We start from the raw sequence: 22,017 nt of genomic DNA, 5'->3' as shown, positions 1-22,017 counted from the left end.
TGACAAGAGGGGGGAAAAACAATAAAGGGAGAAAAGCATGACCAACAAGCAAGAAGTTAAAGAGTAAAAAGCCTTTAAACAGGTTCTCCAGGTGACTGAGAAGTAAAAATAAAAGATAAGGGGGCAAAGGGGTAAGTGGTGGAACAGCTCATTATATCACAGGTAAAGAAAAGGTAAAGATAACCTGCCACAGAATTTCTGTGCGCTCTATGATGGGTTCAGAAAGAAGTCTCTGTTAGAGCTCAGGCTTGTTTACGCCTGTCAATGAGCACTGTCATTCCAGTTCTGTAATTAAATCCACAATTTTGACAGCTGAAACTGTAGGAATAGTTGCAGTTAGTCAAAGTAAGTTGCTACTGTTCAAACTGTTGCCAAGAATGTTTTAAAAGCTTCTGCTTTGTACTTCAAAGAAAATCTGAACTCAATCTTCAACCATTCCACCTCACTTCATTTCTGGAGCAAAGATCTGAAAAGCTGTCCTTTTCTTAGGCAATCTGGAAGTCCAAACCAAGACTTTCTACCATATTATTGATACATTCCGCAGTAACATAAATACTATACAACCATTTTCACTGATCAGTAAATTATACATATGACACGTTTTATATAATCCTGTATTTTTATCCCATAAACACATTTTCCAGACGTGAAAAAAAAAATCTGAAGCCAGTCAGTGTTTCAGAAATCTTACAGGACTTGGGACAGCCAATACACTGAGAACAAGTACTCCTAAATTCCTTTGCTGTAACCACTACAACATTCCAATCTACAACATCATTTCTTTTATGAGACAAGAGAGCCAACACTATCAAACACTGAAAAAGTCTTTTCAACCACCTTTATTTTTCAGTCAAGGGTTAGAGCACACCAGCACAATACCAACCACAAAGGAATTTGAGATTGCATCTCAAATTCACAGGTAACGCAGGCATCACAGCAAACAATAAAATGCTTTACAATCAACTTTGGCATTCAAAAGCCAACTGTGCAATCATCCAGAAATGTTTAAAGCAGAACAAAGCAGCTCATAAAACACCATGTTGAGATGTGTACCCTGTACCCTTTTCTGCACCTGAAACAAAAGTGTCTCAGTCAATAAAACACAATGCACTAGAGCAACAGCTACTCCACAAAAGTCTCTCCTTACTACACGAGGATGAGAAACGAGAGGGACAGCCTACTGCCAGTATCGCTGGATCTCATGTAGGCACTTAGAAGGCCCAGTGAACAAATGGAGAAGCTGGAAGAAATGCAGGAAGCCACCCCTGACATCCAAAATGTGATTAATGGAAGGGTTAGAAACATGGCATTTACAAATAGAGGCCTTTTGTAAAATGTTCTTCCTTTTATGGTACTCATCAAGCAAACATAATCCTCCACAGGAGAAGACGACTTAGCAACAACAAAAGCATCTCTGTTGTATTAAGAGCTTGGGAAAACAGACTAAACATGCTGAACAATGGAAAGCCTCTCAATAGCCTCATCTGCATCACACAATCAAAACCTCATTTGATACCTGCAGCATTTCAGCCACATTTGGATTTGGTTTATTTCAGTATATTCTGGGCAGAACTTCATCTATCAAAACTGTCAAATGAAACTTTCTTATAGCTTACAATTTAAAACTCCAGGTTATATTAAAATTCCCTCAGCAGCAAAAATGGGGTTTACTTTTTCCTTTCTCAGAACAATGAGACATCCATTACAAGTCAATTCCACTAAAAAAAGTCAAGAGATCTAAAACCCCACTACCTTCTTGAACATTAAACAGCTATTGGGCACAAAATAAATTTAAAAAAATAAAATTAAATACTCCAGAACTTAATGGTCTGATTAGAAACAGGCAAAACATTTGGGAACTCTCGGAATTTGAGTATCTTCAGAATTTGTGTGTATTACTTCATAAAATATTGAACAGACCTAGTGATTTATTAAATAATTTCCTATTCACAAAGCTTGTTTGTTCCTCACAATTAAATCAACAGTATTGAGTCCTGCCTCTCCAGAGGCCTTCTATAAAAGCAGAAGCTGCACTTCAGGCTTTGGTCGTGCAGATGTTTGGAACAGTTTGACTCTGCCTGCGCTTCAAAGAGGATTATAACATGCTCAAAAATTCTTTGACCTGCAAAAAAGAAACAAATATGGTCAATCAAACTAAGTATTTATCAACAGAAATACACAGCAACTACATTTACCTCCCCATTGCCTTATGCTTTACTACAACCTACAGAAACAGGAACTGGGAAAAAGAATCTTAGGCTCAACTATGCCATTTCTTGTCTGTTGCAGAATGACTCTAAGAGCAGGACCATAGAGGTCTGGAGGACTGTGCAAGCAAGGCAGGGGGTGGCCCCCACAGGTGGCCGGAGACTGGACCTGGGAGGAGAATGTGGAGGAAGCTCTGTGGGGGCTAACCAATACTGTTGTGCCAAGAAGGAGTGGCTGAATACCACTCCTATATGTGTGTGAACTGCATCACAAATAAAGTAGAAGTTGCTTATCACCCATATTGGGTTGGCCTGTCTGCTTCTCCTCGCCGCTTACACTTGTCCATCAAGAACTTTTTCAGCCATGATACCTGTAATTTAGCAAGTGCAGAGACACACTCAGTGGAATGATGCTCGCTCCTCCCATGGTCCTAAACTATGGCCCTATGTCGCAATTGATTTATCTTAAAAGCAAGTCTAACCTAAACATGAGTAAGATAATGAGCACCTCAAAACACGAGCATTTGGAAAACTCCAAGTCACACCCACTGCCAGAACACTGCTCACATTTCACGTCAATGAACAACCCAATGTATGTAATTACTGTGTTCCTTGGAATTTGAGGGTAGCAAATAACACTACCCAGCAAAACCACAGTTCCTGAAAAAAAATCTGATACTGTAGAACAGTTCCATAAAGAGCTCAGGTACTGTTGAACTCCACTTCCAGTACTTGAAGAGTGGTTCAAATGGCTACAGCTACCTAAAAATTAATAGTGGCCCACAGAAAGCTATCTAGAACCCTGGGTCAGAAATCCCTGATCCCACAGAGAGCACCAAAAAAACAGCAAAGCACGTTAAATAATCCATGCAATGGCATGAGAACAGGATCCAAACCAGGCAGTGTGCTACCATTACACTCTTAAGTGTGTGGTCACTTCAGACAACATCTTAAATTCAGGTCACTATCAAAGGTGGCAGGAAGAAAACATGCAGAGAACTTGCTTCTTCCCATAGATACGTGTGCTGTCTTGTCATGCCCCCTTCCCAAAAGGGTAACTATCCCTCCCTTTACAGTCTTGGGGTAGGAATATATGGCAGCAAGGGTAAGATCACCTTTTCTAAAATATAACAAGACCCAAGAAACATACAACTCCTATCTCCCAGTTTCAAGAACATCCTAGCAACTAGCTGCAATACAGCCTGAACTGGGAGCATTTTCTTCTCTGTCCCCTCAAGCTAGACTACTGCCTGAAAAGGAGTCGACAACGTACTAAAGAACATGGTATTAATCCTTTGGCAGAGCTCTCATACACCGAGCGCATCTGTAAGCATTTAGTCCGAATTCTTGATGTGAAATGGAAACAGATCTTGGATCACATTCTCCACCTGTGACCCTTCCTTTCCTAGCTGAGGGTTCAAGGAGGCAATAAAAATAAGAGGTCAGAATGATTTCCTGGAGAGAAGGGAACACATAACTGTGCCAGCTCTCTAACTGGGAAGGTATTATGAGAAAGCCCCCTCCACTTCAGGAAGGACCAAAAGCAGTAGGTACACTATGAAGCTTATCACTAGGCACAGTTTCAGGACAGGTCTCTGCATGTCAGCATCACAGGAGAGGTAAGAAGGAAGCAGACAGGTTTTAGGTCCCCACAGGACATGAGCGTACACTGAAGTCCCAAGCACTCAGCCTCATGAAGAGAGTAACTGTTCTGGGACTCCATTTGGAATCTGAAAACTTAGAAATGCCAAAAAAAAAAAAAAAGGCCAACACAAGGCTTAGGCTGCTCCCAGATAACCTGACAGCCCTGCACAAGTAAAATCCTCTGAAACCCCTGCACAGGTGCCTGGGCTTGGCCTTATCTCATGGTGCAGGTGGGAAGCATATTCACTCCACAGCTGTGATGTCCAATCATTCCATCAAGTATCAAACTTTAAAAGAGCAAATACTGTTAAGACTGGTTTTAATCAGATGAGCAGCTCTACTTCTCAGAGGATCAACGAAGATCAAAGCTGGTCTTCTTGTGAGGTAAACAATTTATTTCCAAAGAGCAGAAATATGTGCACGTACCATCACTAAGATCTGTAACTCATTGCAACTACTCAAATAAAAGTCAAGTTGTCCTCATCTGAACCCCACCAAGCTTCAAATATCAAATACCTGAACAGCTAAAATGCTGATGGTTTGGCCTAGCTTTAAAATATATATTACATCTTTTTGTGCTAAGGATTAGATCTTAATGCAAACACAAACCTCACCTTGAATTCTTTGTATATCAAATAGTCCGCATTTTTTCCATGCCTTCAAATAAAACTAAAAAATGCTTCTGATGAATATTCTGCATTACATCCCAAACAAAGTTAGAAAACTACATTTGAAAAGTACTGCCTCAAGTTTCAGACCCTGCTTTTGAGGATTTTGACTAACACTTTCATGAGCACAACTGAAGGAAAAAACTTTCATGATAGTTCCAATTTAATTAAGAAGGCTAAAAATACTGCAGCAGGTTGTAAGACTGTTCATTATCTGAATGCAACCCCAGGACTATTTTAGAATTGATGGCTATACACTGAAGTGCATTTTTAGAGCAAAGGATCCCTGCCTGCATCAGCTGTACTGCCCTTTGCTGTGACACAGGAACCAGAACAGGGGGCAGCCTGTACTTTCCTTCCTTTAGCTAGAGGCACCTACAAAACCTAAAATCATTTGCCACTGGCTCATTGCTTAAGATCAGAATTCAGCTGTGAGTTCAGAAAACTCACCCTTCAGTTTCCCCTTGTACTGGTTTTGTACTGTATTTTCACAGTACCTGGAACCAAAGTTCTTTTATTCACTAGTCCTGTAGGTGAGAACTTTCACACTTAAGACAAGGAAGACTTTCCAACAGTTGATGGATATTTAAATTGGAAATTCTATTTACAAACAAAGCTACTAGTGTCAAAGTCTTCTCAAATATGCCTGAAACATTTCCTCCCCTTTTTTTTTTCCTTTTTTTTTTAATGGAAATTTTATGTAGGAAATACTATAAAGAACCACAGGTTCTAAGCCTAGTTTGACTTCAAACAGTGCTACACTTCAGGATGCAAGAAGTGTACTGAGTTCCTTTTGACATGCTGGCAACAAACCTCACTCATCAGTTTGTTCTGCTTATTAAATCCTACCTTTTCAGTCATGTGATCATATCTGTCCTTTTTGCCTTTGAAGTCTTCATTAACATCTAACGTTAAAATAGGTATTTCCTGGAGATACTCAAAATCCGTTCTGTATTAGGATAGGAACATAGAAAATGTTAGCAGCTGAAAACAAGTACCCATCATTCAAGTCTCTGTCAGCATTTTCCTTGCTAAGAATCCCATGAGAACTGCACATATAAACTACAGGCACAAACTCTGAATATAAAGCAGCTTGAAATTACAGTGGCACCTAAGATACATGATTGATTCTCAAACATCCTCTTCCCCCAGCACCTAAAGTTAAATTTAATTGCGTATTAAATTAGCTCAGCTGAATCCTCTGCTATTCAGGACTCTATGTAAAGAGAACTCAAGGCACATTGCGCATCCTAGTGATAATTAACATGTTGTCAAGCCAGTACTACTAAAGAACTACAGATAGAAACATTCCTAGAGTTTAACTTTACATATTGTAGGAAAAGCTGAAGTTTCACTGGTGGAAAAAGTATTATGGAACATCCTTACAAAGATGTATCCATCCTTAAGTAACCATTAAACAAACCCTACCGCAGTGTCCTATGCTGAAGCCAACTTTCATGTTTATAGTGAAGCTTCTCCAGATATTCAATGGGAATTTCTTGCTCTTCATCTCTTCCACGCAAGTAAATCCTATTTAAGCATTTCTAAAGGCAAAAGATAATAATTTAAAAAACTATTGTTTTTGCAGAGGAAGTCTAGTTTGTGAAAGTTTCTTTTGCCAACCCATCCTACTATGTTCGATATGCCACTCTCTGCCAGAGATGAATATTCAACTTGCTACCTATCTTACTAGCATAGAAACACTATTCCATGTTCAGCTGATGAAGCCCAGACTACAGTCAAAAATCAAAGGGGGACTCAAGGAAATGTATCATGTTATTTCTTCACTACAAGGAAAGTCTCCAGTAAGCTTTTTATTAAAAGAAGGGGTACCTGTGTATTGCATGAAAAGAGCACAGACTGGCATTACAAAATCTCATTATATATTTCACACTCTTAGGAAACCAGTTTTCCCATGTAGTATATATATCATTTGTTTCTGTCCTGAACACATCCAGAGCTTCAGTAAGAAGCAAATCAAAACTGTTTAAAACTGTTGTATTTTCCTGTTTATATACATGTTCTTTACTTAAAAGAAAAAAAAAAAAAGCTCTCAATAGCAAGCCTAACAGGAAAGCTCTCAGAGAAACTGTAGTTTCCAGTTCCAGTGGTATTTTCTGGTTTACTCTTGTCATATGTTCTGGTTTTATAATTAGAAAACCATTATCATTACATTTTATTTAAAAATACACAGGCTACATTTGAAAGAATATTCTTTTAAGTATTTCCAGACTGATTAGTCATACTCAAGCACTGTAGCTGTCAGGGGAATACTGCAACCAGAACTACACTGGAATCAGTAGGACTGTTACAGCGAAAGATAAGGGTAGCTCAAGATTTTAAGAATATCACATTTCAACAAGCATTTTTCAACTGTTTCTTTGCCTGAGACAACTGAAGCAATCCCTAAAACAAAGACACAGTGACATGCAGTGACACTCAACTGTGACCTTACTGGAACTGACTGCAAGCACATTATTCTGTTATCATAAAAAAAGTCTAAATCATAGTTAAACACTATACTTAAAAAGCCAAACAAACAAACAAAAAATCCTATGGAAGCATAAACAAAGATCAAATTTTACAGGCAAGGCACAGAACATGCACTCTCATTTTCTGTAAGGTCACACCTCGGGAGTGGCTCTGAGATAAATGATGCCATCCAGCATCAACCTCTGACCAAAATGCTGATTCATCCAGTAGTGCCAGTCTTGGTAAATAGTCCACTCAGTTTCATTCATGCAATCAGACTCATATAAATTGGCTGCAAAGATGTACCTGTGAACACATAATAGTTATGGAAACAGAAGTTAGCTTGAACACAGTTCTTGCTTTGTTTGCCTGAAGTACTGTACTGTAAGTAAATAAGAAGCTGAGCATAGTAATTTTGCAACTTCCTTGAGGTAGGCTTGGAGTGGAAATAAACAGCTGGTATCCTCATCCTCTATGTCCATTAGAGCTGGCCAGAGATGTGCCCACGAGAATCAGTAACACTGGCATCTCGGATATAAAATCTAACCTTCTTAATTATCAAATCTAACCTTCCAAACCCAGAAGCACATGGTACAGCACTACAAAATAGCTACATCTGTAATCAAGGACCATAAAAGAAAACAAGGGTAAGTGACAAAGGAAGAAATTGTTTATGACTTTTCTTGATGCCTGCTCCTCTCCTTTCTCTGAAGAGAAACATGCATGCACAAAGCATAAAAAAACCTACCCTCAAAGAATGAAGGTTAATTGAGGGTATACAACAAAATTACAAACCCCCTAACCAGTAGTTTTACTTAGGAGAATTCTGATCTTCACTTGAAGGACTCCAGTCCAAAGTACCTGTCACTGTAGACAGATCGCTCGAAGAAAACAACAGGATTCTCTGCCTCCCTGAGCTTGCCATCAAGGGACCTGAGCTGAGCCCGGATCCTGCTCAGGCACGCATATGTTTGGAAAGTGAAAGACCACCTCTCTGGTTTTTCATACATCATCTGAAGCACATTTCCACCACTCTTCTGTGATGTGGTCAGCTCCTGGTTGTTAACAAATACAGAAACACCTTAAGTGAAGAAGGTGGACAGTTACGGTGAAACAGAATTTCTCTACAACATTAAAGCTGTTCAGCATTTACTTCAGGTTTACAACTGCTTCATTTACCTCTCAACCCTTTTTGTAATATAAGGCATAAATGCCAGAGCAACTCCCATGACACTGAGCTGAATGAGCAATTCTCTGCAATCCACAATGCCAAAATGCCCAAGTACCAGAACACTTTAATCAGTCTTTACAAGGTAAAAAAAAAAAAATCCTATCAGTATAAAAAGTCAACAACACAGTAGAAAAATCCATGTTCCTCTTACTCTGGCAAGTGTGAGCTTAAAATTGGCCTTATTTTGGCTTCCATCTATTAATTACAGTTCTTCCTACGGTAACAGCTACTGACATAGCATCTTCAGACCTCTCACCTTACCTAGGAGGTTCGGAACAGACTTGAGAGCAAAGATCTTCCTCAGCCAACAATGGAGATCCAACACCTTGAGAGAACCACTGAAGCTCACGGAAACAGAAAGCTGTGTGACTCAGGATACCAAAACCCCAGTCTACCAAAGACAACTGCTTTTGTCTGAATATTTTTGTTACATTAACACTAAATCCAAATACTGACATATTTTCAAAAGATTCTGGAATTCCAGGTTTCATCCTTGCCTCTAATTCCCTGCAACAATACTTGCGGTAGTAAACCAAACATGCCCACCACCATGCTCTGACACTGGCCAAGCAGCATCCTAGAGCACTGTTCACAGCACACCACCTCCAAAGCCTCCAGAAGGACACAACTAAGTGCAGTGCGCTGTCAGCAGGGCCCTGTGCTATTCAACTGCCCAAACCTGCCTAGGAACTGCTTGGAAGAGTCCCAGCTGGCATAGGACAGAAGTCTGTTAGAATCAGGGGACACAGCCTGGTTCCACTAAGCAGGATATGCTCCTCAACTCTGTCATCAAGCAGAGAAGATACAGCTACAGCAACCTCTCACAAGTCAGAGGACCTTTGTCAGGAAGGGGAAGGAAAAGGGGAAAAAACAAAGGCCTGTTGTTTGGGCTGTACAGCAGTCATACAACCAAGCTGGTGTGCAGTCCTGTGCTGTTCTATGGCAGCTGCTGCTGGTACTGTGTGAATAAGACAACAGCAAGAACACTACAGGCTATTGACAGGGCAGAAAAGAGTGTAAGACACCCACAGACACATCCACAAACAGCTTAACACCGAGCATTGTCTTGTTCTTAGGAACCTTTTTGTGTCTCCTGTCTAATTTTAGGAGTCATAATGTCCTCAAGCCTTTCTCCCTTTCCCACTCTGCCCCCTAGCAAGCAGGCTGGGGTGGGCAGGAAGCTGGGAGGAACAGAGCCAGAAGAGCTGATCCCAGTTGCCAATGGGATATTCTACATCATAGAATGCCACACCTCCATTAAAAGCTTCCACTTAAGTTTACCAAAACACATTGTACTTTTTGACAGAGCTAAAAAAAGAAAATCATCTACAGTTCTTCAAAAGCTCCACACAGCCAGCAGAGTGGCAACTTGGTAGGAGCTGGATTGCCAACAAAATTACAGGTAGCTGACTAAAAAAAAAGCACCACTACAAACCATTTAGCAGTTAGTTATTTCCTAGACATTTTAAGGGACAACTTCGAGGTCACCTAGAGAACCCTCTGCTCAATCACAGTTGGTAAAAGTAACAAAAGTACTCTCTTTTTTCCATCCTTTGCTTTTATACATAGAACAGGCTTTTACAGCTTTTATCATTTATATCCTGACTATGAATAACATTTATTCTACAATTCACCAAGCTAACTGAAAAACAGGAACTCAAACACTGAAATAAGAATCAGGAAAAAAGTTGCTATCACATATGTTTTCTAACAGACTTCATCTATCACACGTACTGGTCTTCTGAAATTAGGAGAACATACAACTGGGGTTCGGGGTTTTTTTGTTTTTAAAAAGAAACCTCAGTTTATTGTGCCATACCTCACAATCCTCTTCAGAGCTGGGCTGGACATTGCACCATCTTGCTATAGGCTCAGGAACAACTTCCCACTCCTCATCAGCTTGTTTGAGAATCTCCACAAACGTCGATTTCCCTGCAGCTGTAGACAAAGCATGCAGGGAAAACAGCAGCTAAAATCCACATTTTTTTACCAGGAAGAGTGGCATTATTTAACCACTATACAACTCCAGCTTCAAGTCCCATAAGGAAGTCTCTGACACCCACATACGGTTGACTTGATGTCAAGCACCAGAGACCATCCAGTACCACAGATCACCAACTCAGTAAGCATTGGGTTTTCTTTTTTTGTTGTATACCACACCAATAGCCAACTCAACAACAAAACAACGACAAGATGTCTCAGGCCAGCTCAATTATCTACATTATAAAAAGTTATATTTGCAATTAGAAGTCTTACATTTCTAAGGATACCAAGTGGTCCCATCTCAGGCATGGAGTTACAGCCTTCCAAGTTTTATTAGGAATCTAAAACAAACCCCACAAAAAAGGCAAGTAACATTGAAAGAAACATAAAGCAGAAGTGATGATTTCTCAAATGGAGACACCAAGGTGTGCTACTAGTCACTTCCTCCAGCACGCAAGTCATTCATCTGTCATTAATCTGCCAATGAGCTCAGGAAAATTTAGAGAGAGACACTTGAAGCTGGCAGAGGCCAGCAGTTGGCGCTATCAATTGCCACAGCGTGGATCAGTAAATGAGCTGACAGCCCTCCAAGTCGGGTACTCGATTTTAAGCACATCCTCTTGCCAAAAATTAAAAAAAAAAAAAAACATAAAAACAAAAAATAAAAAATTTCTAAAACCCCAAGCACCAACAAAACCCAAAACAAAGATCCTCAAAACCACAACAAACAGAGGAGAGTGTCTTATGAACAGCCCCTCACTCCCGCTCTTCATAACAGACTTCTGCTGCTCATTAGGAGTCCTGAACATGACAAGTTTGACCCGACAGTCTGCACTGACACCGGTGTTCCACCCTGCAGTCAGAAAGGCTGTGAGAGAAGCCTCATCCAGGACTCCAACGCATCTTTAATGATGTGAATAAACCAAAACCTCAAGTAGAAAATTCCACCACCCCCCCCACCCCCATCCCGCCATTTTTATACATCGATTCATTAATTCCTACGGTGCCAACAAAGTTATCAACGTTACCGGCGGGCTTGGCGGCACAACACACCCCGCCGGCCTGACTCACACCTCATTACCTCACGAAGCGCCTTTTTCGCTGGGCAAAGGCGAGGAAGAGCTCGGCGAGGAGGGAGAAAGGAGGGAGGTCCCTCGGAGGGGGGAAAGAGGAAAGGAAGCAACGAGGGAAGGAGGGAGGGATGGCTGGCCCGACTCACCGATGTTTCCCTCAACCGCGATCTTCTTGATCCTGCCCTCCAGCCGCCCGCGCTTAGGAGGAGTAGCCATGGCGGGCAGCAGCCGCGGCGTGAGGGGACAGTAGCTCCGGAGGCCGCCAACGGAAATAACGGCCGCCGCGCTTGCGCCTGCGTTCGAATCTGGCGCGCGGCGGGCTCGAGAGGCGTCATGAGGCGCTGCGTACGGGTGGCCGCGAGGTCCGGGGCGTGCGGCGGGGCGGTCGGTCGAACCCAGCGCTGCAGAGCCGCGGCAGGAACGGAGCGCTTCGATGGGCGGGCAGCGGCCACCGGGGCGCTGCCCGAGGGCGACGCTTCGCTCAGACCCAACTGGCCGCAGCCAGAGTGGGAGGCGCAGGGAGGAGACCGTACGGTGCCACGAATTCAGTATCGCGGAAACATTAAAAGTCACAAGCAGGTTGGTTTTAAGAGGGACTGAAGCACTTGTTTACAGTTCAAAACCCCCCAAAACCCGCTGAACCCGCACTTGACTGCTTCCCAAAATACCATACCAACATAGCGCTATCTTGGTTCCTGGGGGTCCAACAGGGGAAAAACCCTCCTATCAATAGAAGGGAGTAGTGACCAGCACACACGCTGGGGTAAAACTCTGTATGAGCCGCTGCTGGCACGGTCCGTCAAACATCCCCAACCCCAAAACATGGGGATTAACATAAAATGTGAGATTTTCCACCACCTTTTCAAGCCAATGGCACAAACCACTCGTCAGGTGCTGGCAAGAGGTGACTTAGCACAGGTACGGGCATGAGTAGAGAAGGCAGAGGGAATCGGATGGTGGTAGGAAACCTGGAGTGCTGGGACTGGCAGAGTCGTAAGAGGCTTTGGGGAGAAAGAAAGAAGGGGAAAGAATAAAAAAAGGTGCCTGTGCTGCAAAGCATGGCCAAAAGCAGTCTGGATTTGGGGAGAAAGGGTGACCTGAGGCAGCGCACTGCAAACCTTTCTAGTGGCCCCGGGGGTCAGTGCCGAGGTAAAGCCATGGCAGACCCCTGATCTGGCATCCCAGACCAACTCCATCCAAACTGGGTCGAAAGGGTGACCTGAGGCAGCGCACTGCAAACCTTTCTAGTGGCCCCGGGGGTCAGTGCCGAGGTAAAGCCATGGCAGACCCCTGATCTGGCATCCCAGACCAACTCCATCCACACTGGGTCGACTCACGTCATGAAACACGGCACTGTCTCCGGTTGGTTTATTGCTATGGTGTCTGCCTGCAATACAAATATTCACAGATTCCAACAATGCAATTACAAATATCTGATTTGTAGGTGTAATAATGTTCATATGTGGACAACATATAGGAAAAAAAAAACAGCTATCTACAAGGAGAAGATAATTTAGAAACAGGCTCAAGAAGGAAATCAAGACAATCATGGTCAAACATAGCTATTTATTTTCTCTTATAAACAGCCTTGAGCTTGTCATTGAAAAAAAGCTAGAATTTAAATATTCTGTCCCATCACATACAACAATCTGTATACAATATTTACAACTCTCAAATAAACATGGTGCAGATTTTCAGACATTCAACTTTTTTCCTTTGTAATTAAAAGCTGTTCTTATTTAAAACTAAAATATTGATCAGTGACTACCAGCGGAAGCGGTATTGGCACAGTTAGCTCACAGTAAGGGTTCTCATCTTGCACTCTATAATTTACAACACATTTTATCCCAACTATGTTCAGGATTCTAAAGGAGGAGAAAAGGTTAGTGTTGCTTTCATCATCTCCAATTTCTTTTCTGCCTTCAAAAATGGCCTTTTATTGAAACTTCATTCAATTTATTGCCTTCTTCCTCTCTCATGCATGGCACATCAAGGCATGTGCCTCTAGGTACATAAGTAACACCACCACAGGGTAGCCAAGTAGTACCACAAGCCTTGGAAATAAATGTTTCCTCAACAACACATCTCTGGAAAATGTTCTAAGTTGCAAATGTACAAAAATAATGAGTATAGTTTAGTGGCTATAAAAATTAATTTCCCCTAAAAATACAATACTCTATGAACACTTTAAGGAGCTGGAAAACAGGAAAATCAAAAGATTTTACACTTAAAATAACCAGTATTAGTCTCATCCTAGAAGAGAAGATGTCCAGGGCATAATGAGGCATCCATAAAACTGCTAGTGGTTTTAATAGTGCAGCTTGGAAAAAAACAACTGGTATCAACAGTGAAGGAAACTGGACCTGTCATAACAGGGAATCTTTTAGTGAAAGGAAAGCAAGGAGCCTGTGTTCGAGCCACAGCTTTTTAATAGCTCAATGGAAAGGGGGTGGTTTATATACAGTAACAGAGCACTCCAGCAGGTAGGAGGGGTGAGAGGGCAGTGAGATAAGGCCAAACTATCCAAAAGGGATGTGTTTATAGAGTGAAACTGTGTCTGGTGGTTCCAGATAAAGGGAAGGTGATAAATTTGGAAGGTAAGTAAAGTCCATAGCAGCAAATAAATATCCTTACCTGTTAACATGCATGTCAGGGAGACTGGGAGAGTATTCAGTTCCTAAATACTGAGTAAGGAGCGTGCTCCTCTCTATCTTAAAGTAAAAGCAAAAGTCCAAAGCTCTACATTGCATAGTAAGCAATAAAGGAAACTTGATACTTGCAGATGGGCCACCTGCCCATGGAAACCTGTTTTCTCCCTTCCTCTAGCATTCAGCTACCTGCAATGGCGGGTTTATTTTCTATGTGCATGATTAACTTGAATCCCTGCCTTGAGTTTGAAAGACTAGAACATGATGTATCCACACCACCTCAGCAGTGCCACCACTGGCAGTGGTGGCTCAACTTGACCCGCTTGGCAGCACCTTCCCCATCCCATCTCGAGGTAGATGAACCTCCTGAAGTTACCACTAAAGTCACTGATGTGCTCCAAGATGCCGGTGGCCAGAAACCACCACAAACCATAGGATTTATGGACCCGCTTACACAGGAAGGCCTCAGGCAACACTAGCAGCCCAGCCTCGCTCAACCCCACCAGCACCTTCCACTCCCAGTGACAGCAAAGCTCAGTTTTAGTTTGACGACACCACAGTCCGCTTTAACGTGGCCTGGAGCAGCGCAGGGTTTGTTCAGGATTCGTTTCTCTGGGGTTTATTTGGGAGTGAGAGGGTGCTCTCTCCTTTCCCCCCAATAAATGCACTATTTTATCAACACATTCACTTCACCCAGACTCCATCTGTACATCATGGCAACTTTTGTGTACCATTTCTATGTGCCCTTGCTTCAAGAGTGTAAACATGCATCAGCTTCTGGTCCCACACCTTTCTGAAGCAAAAAGCTGCAAACATAAACAGCATAGGGATACTAAATCCCAAATGCTGCATACATGTCTTCAATATTGTTATTTTCAAGTGTTGTTGTATAATTAAACAATGTGTTCATACAGCTGTCAGGCAAATCATGATCTCCAAGCTTTTATTACAGTCCTAGGCACTAGTCTGTAACAGGGTTTTCTACTGCCAGATTCTAAATCCAAAGAACACACTATAAACATGAGACTCATTTTTTGCATAAGAAATTCTAATTCTGACTGGCTGAACTGCACCAGATGCCTCTAAATTTCTAGAGCTGGCTATTTAAAAGAGAAAAAACACTTTCCAGAGCTTAAGTATGCCAAAAATGAGAGCTACTGCATTGGTATCACTCCAAGCAAATCCTAACACTTCTAAATATTTTTCTTTCAAGTTTCTTGCTGGTACATGACACCAAACCAATGAGACAACTTGACAGCTTCAAATCTAATGGAGGTTATCTCCTATTTAGCACCTTGGAGCAGGCTTCCGCCATTCTCCTGTGTCTTGCTGTGATAACTTGAGCTCTAGGCATGGGTCAGAAGGCTCCCCTCAAGTGCCACCAGCACAGGGAACATGCACATACAGCCTGTCCAGCAGCACTGACTCAACTCAGCAAAGCAGTTTTCATAGGTAAATTTACAGGACTTTTTAATATCAAACTGCATCTGCAGCACTCTTCATGCCTCTGTAGCAGGGAATTTCAGTCATTAGTCACTCCTCAGACAGAAGCACACTCTTAAATTCAGCTTCCTGCATGACCGGAGTCCTGCACACTGGAGAGACAAGATCCTCACTGGCTGAGAAAGGATAAGACCTTACTCAGCCTTTTTTAAATTAGCAGTTTGTTAGAATACTTGAGGGAAAGCTGTTTTTGCACCACCAGCTTAACTCAGTGTGGACTGTGGTAACTCCAGTCCAATCCCAAAACTCAAGGAAACCACCATATAAAAGCTCCTTCCTTTGACATCTGCATATTAAGAAAACTTGGTAATGCTGTATGATATCAAAAAATTAAACATAAGGACAACTGAACATTTCACTTGTCCTTTGAGGAGATTATAATGGGCAATGACATTGATCTGCCAAGGAGCCAAACGCAATACGTCTCCTTGAATGAGTCGTTCTGAATTAAACCAAGGGCTGTCTTCATGACAAATGCTGAACTGCAGGTGGTTTGCAAGCAGCCTCGCTGTCTAGTATTAGTGTAGCCAAACCTGAATGCAGTGAAACAAGCACAGAATGCCAGTTTCTAGCTCAGTACTCTCTGTTCTCAATTGTTCTCATGTCTGTCCAGGGAGGAAAGAAAAGAGAGACAGAAGAGGTAACAAACCATTAAATTGCTTCTCCAGGAAGCAGCTTAAGGAGACCAGGAATTTAACTGTTGAAGATACCATAGTTCTTAAAATACCCTTCTGAAATATATCGTGTTAACACACAAGTAGTGATTCTAGTCTCCCAAATGACTACATGTTTATTATGTGCTTAGATGTTTGTCAGAGGGCTGTACTCATGGCCACCTGCATATTTTGCAGGCTGCTGAACAGTATTTTTCCCTTTATTCAGCATTTTCAGTCAAACAAAGGTGTACAAAAGGTAAGCTCAGCTTCTCTTGCATACTAACTGTGGCTTCACCTGTAAAGTTTAGAGGTTCAAGGTCAGTCGATCATATGCCAGTCAGTTAAGGTCTTTGTAACTGAAGTCTAAAACTCGTGTTATGTGTAGTCACAATCTAGCAAAAGCCTGGCACCATTAACCACAACCTCACGTACTCTGGCAACCACCGGTACTACTGGAGAGCACACTGAAGAACCTAGCACAGATTTCTTTGAATCCAAAACACAATGGCTTAGACGATACATAAATGAACAAGAGCTACTCATACAGGCTTCGGCAATGGGAAACCTGACTGATGACAGACCTCCAGCAGAAATCCCCAAGTCACTGACTGCGGATCATTCCGGAAGTCAACTTCTCCCAGGCCGTTCCCGTATCTGGTTTGAGAAAACATAAGGCTGGAGAGGCAAAGACATGAACCAAGTGGGGGAAGGCCACATTTTGATTTGGTTTTCTCAGAACCAGAAGATGCACTTACTAAATGACAAAGCACTGACAATTCACCAGTACATTCCTATTACTTTTCCCAACTGCTGTTCTTCCTTGGAGACAGGCTGCAATTTTAAGTGGAGGAGAACACCATTATGCCAATGTAAATCCAAAGTGGTCCACGGAATTGTATTTCCTCCAAGACACATCTCCTACCACAGAAAACACTGGCCACCAGAGCTCCTCCATGGAGCTTTATATTCTTAACTTACAGGTTTTTATCTTAACCAAGCTTTTTATTCTTAACTTAAAAACATTATTTCACTAATTATTTTTCAAGCTGTATCTTTCTTACTATTACCCCAGTGCACTTTTTGTTTAATATTAACTATTTTTCCTAACCATATTTGTGCAAACTAACTGTTCCTTTGGCAAATGCGAGGAAACTTCACCAAAGTGACAGACCCCAGTGGATGCTTCCCTGTTAAAAAAATAAAAGCAACTATGAAAAGCCCAAAGCAATGGCAACAGACATGCAACTACTTGCTAAGCACAAGTTGTCATTTTGACACACCTTCATCACTCTGCTTTAGCAACGAGAACTCCACCATTGCTCTTCTTTATAAGAAATATCTACTTTTGAAAAATTTTATATTAATCTCTACAAAAATAAGACAGGTATTTGTATTAAAAGCTGGAGATCACTGATTTCAGCAAGTTATGGCTTTTTTTTAGTGTAAGCATATATATTTTTTTCCTAAAACAAGTAAGTGTCCTGGGTGTTAGTTTGTATTTTCTGTTTCCAGCAATGTTCAGTATTGTATGTGCTTTGCACCTCAGAAGTGAGTCTGCCAAGGCACTTAGAGAATGTAAGCAAGTCTTTCAGGGACTTCATAAGAATGGGCTACCACTGACACAATACAGAACCCATCCACCAGCAGAGTCAATCCCCTAACCAAGCACATTTCCTTTACAAACACTCAGCACCTGCTAAAATTCCACAATGAATAATAATGATGAAAAATAAGATTTTTTAAAAAAAGCTATTTACCACGTGTCACTAACAGAGAAAATATTTCCCGAATAAAAGCACAGAAAGTGGATTTGGCTGTTTGAAGTAACAGCTCAGGGGGTTGTTTTGTTTTTTTTTTTAAAAAACAAATGAACAAAAACCAAATACCACACGGTTGCTTAAAGAAACAAGTGAGTTCAAGAAATCCTTTTCCTTTTATCTGTCCTTAGAGGTGAGTTTTTCAATCAGTTCTTGAAGAGGTGCAAGTTCTCTTCTATCAATAAGGTTGAATTCCTGCAACAAGCATGAGGAGAAAGACAGGGTTTTATATGTACAGCTCTGGTGAGAAGTTTTATTCAGACAGAAATTATTTGATAGGAGGCTTTTAGAGCCCAGGCTTCGCCACTACAGTATTTTCTGCCTGCCTGCCATTACCTGAATAGCAGTGCTCAACTGCCTGAAGTGTTTTTTTTCCACTTAAAGGAAGGAAATTTAAGAAGATGCTCTTTTTCTTTTAAAGGGAGAGGGGGAAAGGGGAGAGGGGAAAAAAGAGAGAGAAAAATGTAGCTTTGAAGCTTTGTAGCTTTTCAGTCTGGCTTCTGATGCCATCCTCCCTCTTTCTTTTGTTACGAATTCCTGTTCTATTGTATCATTTGATAGGGAACACTTTTCAGTATTCAATTTTATAGGAAACAGAACTTTTACGCTCCTTGAAAGCTTCTACCAGTAAATATACATAAACATGGGATAAGATACTAGCTTAGGGTCCTGGAGGTATCAAGTCTCCTATGAACATACCAGCTGTTACAAAACTGAAGGGGCATTACTTTGGAACTTCACTTCTTCCACAATATTCCTGTAACCATAATGCTCCTGCCACACGTACCTGAACAAAAAATATAAAGTGCTTGAAAGAAGTGTTGAGGTGTGCCTCTTCTTGTAGTTGGATCACTGGATCAAAGTGCTGGTGATAAATGTGAGCATAAACTCTGAAGAGCCGCTTTAAAATTGTCTTTGCCACTGACATGAAATTCTTTGGGAATGGTACACCTAGAAGTAAGAAAACAGATGGCTTATTTTTCAACTCCCATACCATGGTCATGTCTTTTGAAAGCCACTCTAACCCAACCGCATGTCTTGCACAAGAAGGGCTGTTCCGTTTCACTCAGCAATTAATTTGGAAATTACACCATGTACTTGGGCTGAAGCACAGCCACAAGCTCACTGAAAGACCACAGGGGAGGTTTCCCTCCCTTCAGCAGACCAGTAGCTCCTGAACTTTTACCAAGACAAATCTGACTATGTTTCTACACTGAAGCCTTCTCGCTTCAGCTTCCAGCTACTAAACCTTGTTATGCCTCAGTTGAGTTCCCTGAAGAGCCTCCTCTGAGAGAGGATCTTCCTCCCATTCTGGCAGGATTCAGATACCAGAACAAAGGTATCTAATGTGCTTGTAGGTGCTCTCCAAGTATCTACCTGGCCTCTGAGTGCCAGTGCTGAAAAAGGGAAGCCTCCTGCAGGCTCTCAGCCTCATCAGTGGCCCTGTGCATGTGTCCAGGATACCACTCCAAGGGACACCAGATATCTTCGAGCTGGTAACTGAAATCACCTTTGGTATCAGCCACTGAGTTTTAACGCTTCTCTTGGCTGAATTGGAATCAGAAATAGGTTCTCTTCCACCTGTCTTGTGCCCAGCAAAAGAGTCCTGTTTCCACCCTGCTAACCACCATCCCTTAGCCAGAGGCTACTGAATGCTTTCGTAACTGCCTAAGTACTCTGAAACATGCTTTTTTCAGTCATCTCTATGAAAGGACCTAACAGCAGATCTTTGTCAGTGCACAAGTTTTATTAAAATTGGTTAGGAAACAGCAACCAGCTCCTGGGAGCAATGATCTCTTTAGTTGACACATCCACAGGCTAAAAACGGTATGTAGCAACCATCTAAAAAGATTAAACCTGTCTAGCTTCTCATCAGGGAACAGTTTCCCCAGTCAGCTCAGTTCTTCTGCAGTCTTTCCAACTGCTGAAGTCCTGTCTGAAGGCCAGAGGTCCAAGCTGGTGCTCTATGCCAATCATTATCCTACCAACACTTTAAAACCCTAGCAGTAAAATTTTCATACTCCTATTTAAGCTTACTCTGCTTACATGGACATTACACTTCCTTCACCCGCTGCTGCATCACTTGGGAAGTTCATACTTAGTTGGTTACCCACTGCTGGCCTTTAAGTCTCTTTCTGAATTGTGACCGTGCAGAAAGGCATCTTCTTAAAGCCTTCTCTGCTTATCTGCTTAACTACAGGTAAAAACAATTGCCCCTTGATCATGACAGGTGACCCCGTTTTTCTGAAGAGGCTTACTGACAGTGTGTCAAATGCTTCAGAAACTCTCCACAAAATAAAAGCAATTAAGAGATCTCTGTTCCTTTTTTCACAATGATCATAAGCCTAAGAGTAATGGTGGACTGGAAACCTGCCAGTTAGGAGCTTTAGAACAGTCCTTCACGCCTCTAGAAGCAGGGTTTCATTCTTGTTACTGTTTCCAAACTGGTGGCAGATCATTATTTCCCTCCTGCTTTTCTGAAAGAAACCCCTCAAAAATGTACATCTTTCATTTTCACTTGAAAATATATTGTTAAGATCAAAGAAGCCATTCAGCTTCTTTGGAGGTAAAGCCTAGGAGAAGTTCTTCCTGAGGACCAAACATCTTCCCTGCATCAGAAAGCTGCCAGTTTGTACCAATTACTGCTTATGTAGTTATTTCTAAGGTAAAAACCTACCGTTCAAAATGTAAAATCAACAGATTTGATTAACAGGGTTATTAAATGGAAACAGTACTTCCCACATTGAGAACTGTTACAGATAGTTAATAACATGTTATGTATGCAAGTATTAACACATGGTTCAGAGTTCATGTACTACAACATCAATTTTACCTTTAGTGATACAAGTGCTTTCATAATATGTAATGTAAATTTTTAAACTTGCTCTATTTGTCAGTCATTCAGAAGATCTTTCAATGCTCTAAGACTTGAATAATCCTGTACAACTGTAATCCAAACACATTGTTCAATTTTACTTATTTACCTTACCTATTTTAGAAGGAAATAGCGTTTCATCATCCAGCTGATCCTGGACCCAAGTCATCAGGTAATCAATGTACTTTGGTGCAGAGCACTTAATTGGTTTCTTTATGTTGGTCCCATCTGCCCAGTGGTACTCATATCTGGGTTGGGTCAACAACAAGAAGGTATTTCTTAACACATGTGAATCATGCACATGAAGCCTGGAAGGCTGCCCTCCCTGGTCCTCATTACCCAGCACCCTCCCACAGCCCTTCCTTGAAACTACAGTCCAGGTGCTCCGAGTCATCTGCAGCTGCTCTGTGCCCCACCTTCCCCACTGTAATCCTGCCTTAGCCAGGTCCTCTTCGCAGTCTGTGAAGGCCTTCAAAAACTTTGTCCTTTACAGCACAATTCATTCACCTTGGGTGCAAATCTCCTGCCAATATGCACATGACAGCCTGAGGTCAAACTTGCATTCCTGTATGCCAAAAGGTGCTGTATGAGTAGGTTTCCAAGTCCTGAATGGCCAATAGCTACTTAGTCTTTTTTAACGCTTCCCCTCCTCTGAGGGTCTAGAGAAGAGGAAGCTCAGGGTGGACCTTACCACCTCAAAGGAGGTTGTAGTTTGGGGGTCAGTCTCTTCTCCCAGGTAGCAAGCTATAGGTAACAGCCTCAAGCTGCACCAAGGGAAGTTTAGACTGAATAATAGGAAAAATTTCTTCACAGAGAGGATAAATCAGGTATCAGAACAGGCTGCCCAGGGAAGTGGTGGAATCACCGTCCCTGCAAGTGTTCAACACCTGTGTAGATGACGCCCTCAGTGACATGGTTTAGTGGTGGTCTTGGCAGTCCTGAGGGAACGGTCGGATTTGATGATCTTCAAGGTCTTTTCCAACCTACTTGATTCTATGACTCTAAGAAAAAAACATTACAGCCTGTTGAAGTGAAACATCCACTAGTTACATGAGATTCTCACTCTCCAGGGCTCAGATTGGTCAAGGCACCTGACTGATTTCTAATGTGAAACTTCACCCGCTCCCTAGCACTGAGCTCTTTACCTCCCCTGGCAGAGAGGAACTGCAAAGTGAGTGGCAATGCCCAACCATAATACACTCCTAAAATTTACCTAATTTCTTTATATTTCAAAATATTC

The 22,017-nt window shown here is 41.8% G+C and overlaps 2 protein-coding genes across 4 annotated transcripts in view; both read right to left on the bottom strand.

Annotated features, from left to right (window-relative positions):
• Positions 1-824: 824 nt before the first annotated feature.
• Positions 825-11,592, bottom strand: LOC130610257 (deoxycytidine kinase). Its single transcript, XM_057429960.1, has 7 exons — positions 11,425-11,592; positions 10,042-10,160; positions 7,853-8,046; positions 7,150-7,297; positions 5,948-6,063; positions 5,369-5,468; positions 825-2,122 (listed from the first exon to the last, which is right to left on the bottom strand). The coding sequence occupies exons 1-7, from the start codon at positions 11,492-11,494 to the stop codon at positions 2,096-2,098; spliced, it is 774 nt and encodes a 257-aa protein (XP_057285943.1). The 5' UTR covers positions 11,495-11,592; the 3' UTR covers positions 825-2,095.
• Positions 11,593-12,824: 1,232 nt separating this feature from the next.
• Positions 12,825-22,017, bottom strand: part of MOB1B (MOB kinase activator 1B) — a 41,446-nt gene continuing 32,253 nt past the window's right edge. For all 3 annotated transcript variants that reach the window (XM_057429977.1, XM_057429978.1, XM_057429979.1), the window contains exons 4-6: positions 20,892-21,025; positions 18,690-18,853; positions 12,825-18,097 (exon numbers count right to left, since the gene is read on the bottom strand). In XM_057429977.1, coding sequence (XP_057285960.1) covers positions 18,020-18,097; positions 18,690-18,853; positions 20,892-21,025 — 376 coding nt within the window. In that variant the 3' untranslated portion in view covers positions 12,825-18,019. The remainder of the gene's footprint in view (positions 18,098-18,689; positions 18,854-20,891; positions 21,026-22,017) is intronic.

This window comes from Pezoporus wallicus, unplaced genomic scaffold (genome assembly GCF_028554395.1).
Source record: "Pezoporus wallicus isolate ANWC-B61680 ecotype Strahan unplaced genomic scaffold, APGP_CSIRO_Pwel_v1 contig_7351, whole genome shotgun sequence".
NCBI classification, from domain to species: domain Eukaryota; kingdom Metazoa; phylum Chordata; class Aves; order Psittaciformes; family Psittacidae; genus Pezoporus; species Pezoporus wallicus.
The sequence above is the reverse complement of the archived record's forward strand: the minus strand, read 5'-3'. Positions and strand labels throughout refer to the sequence as shown.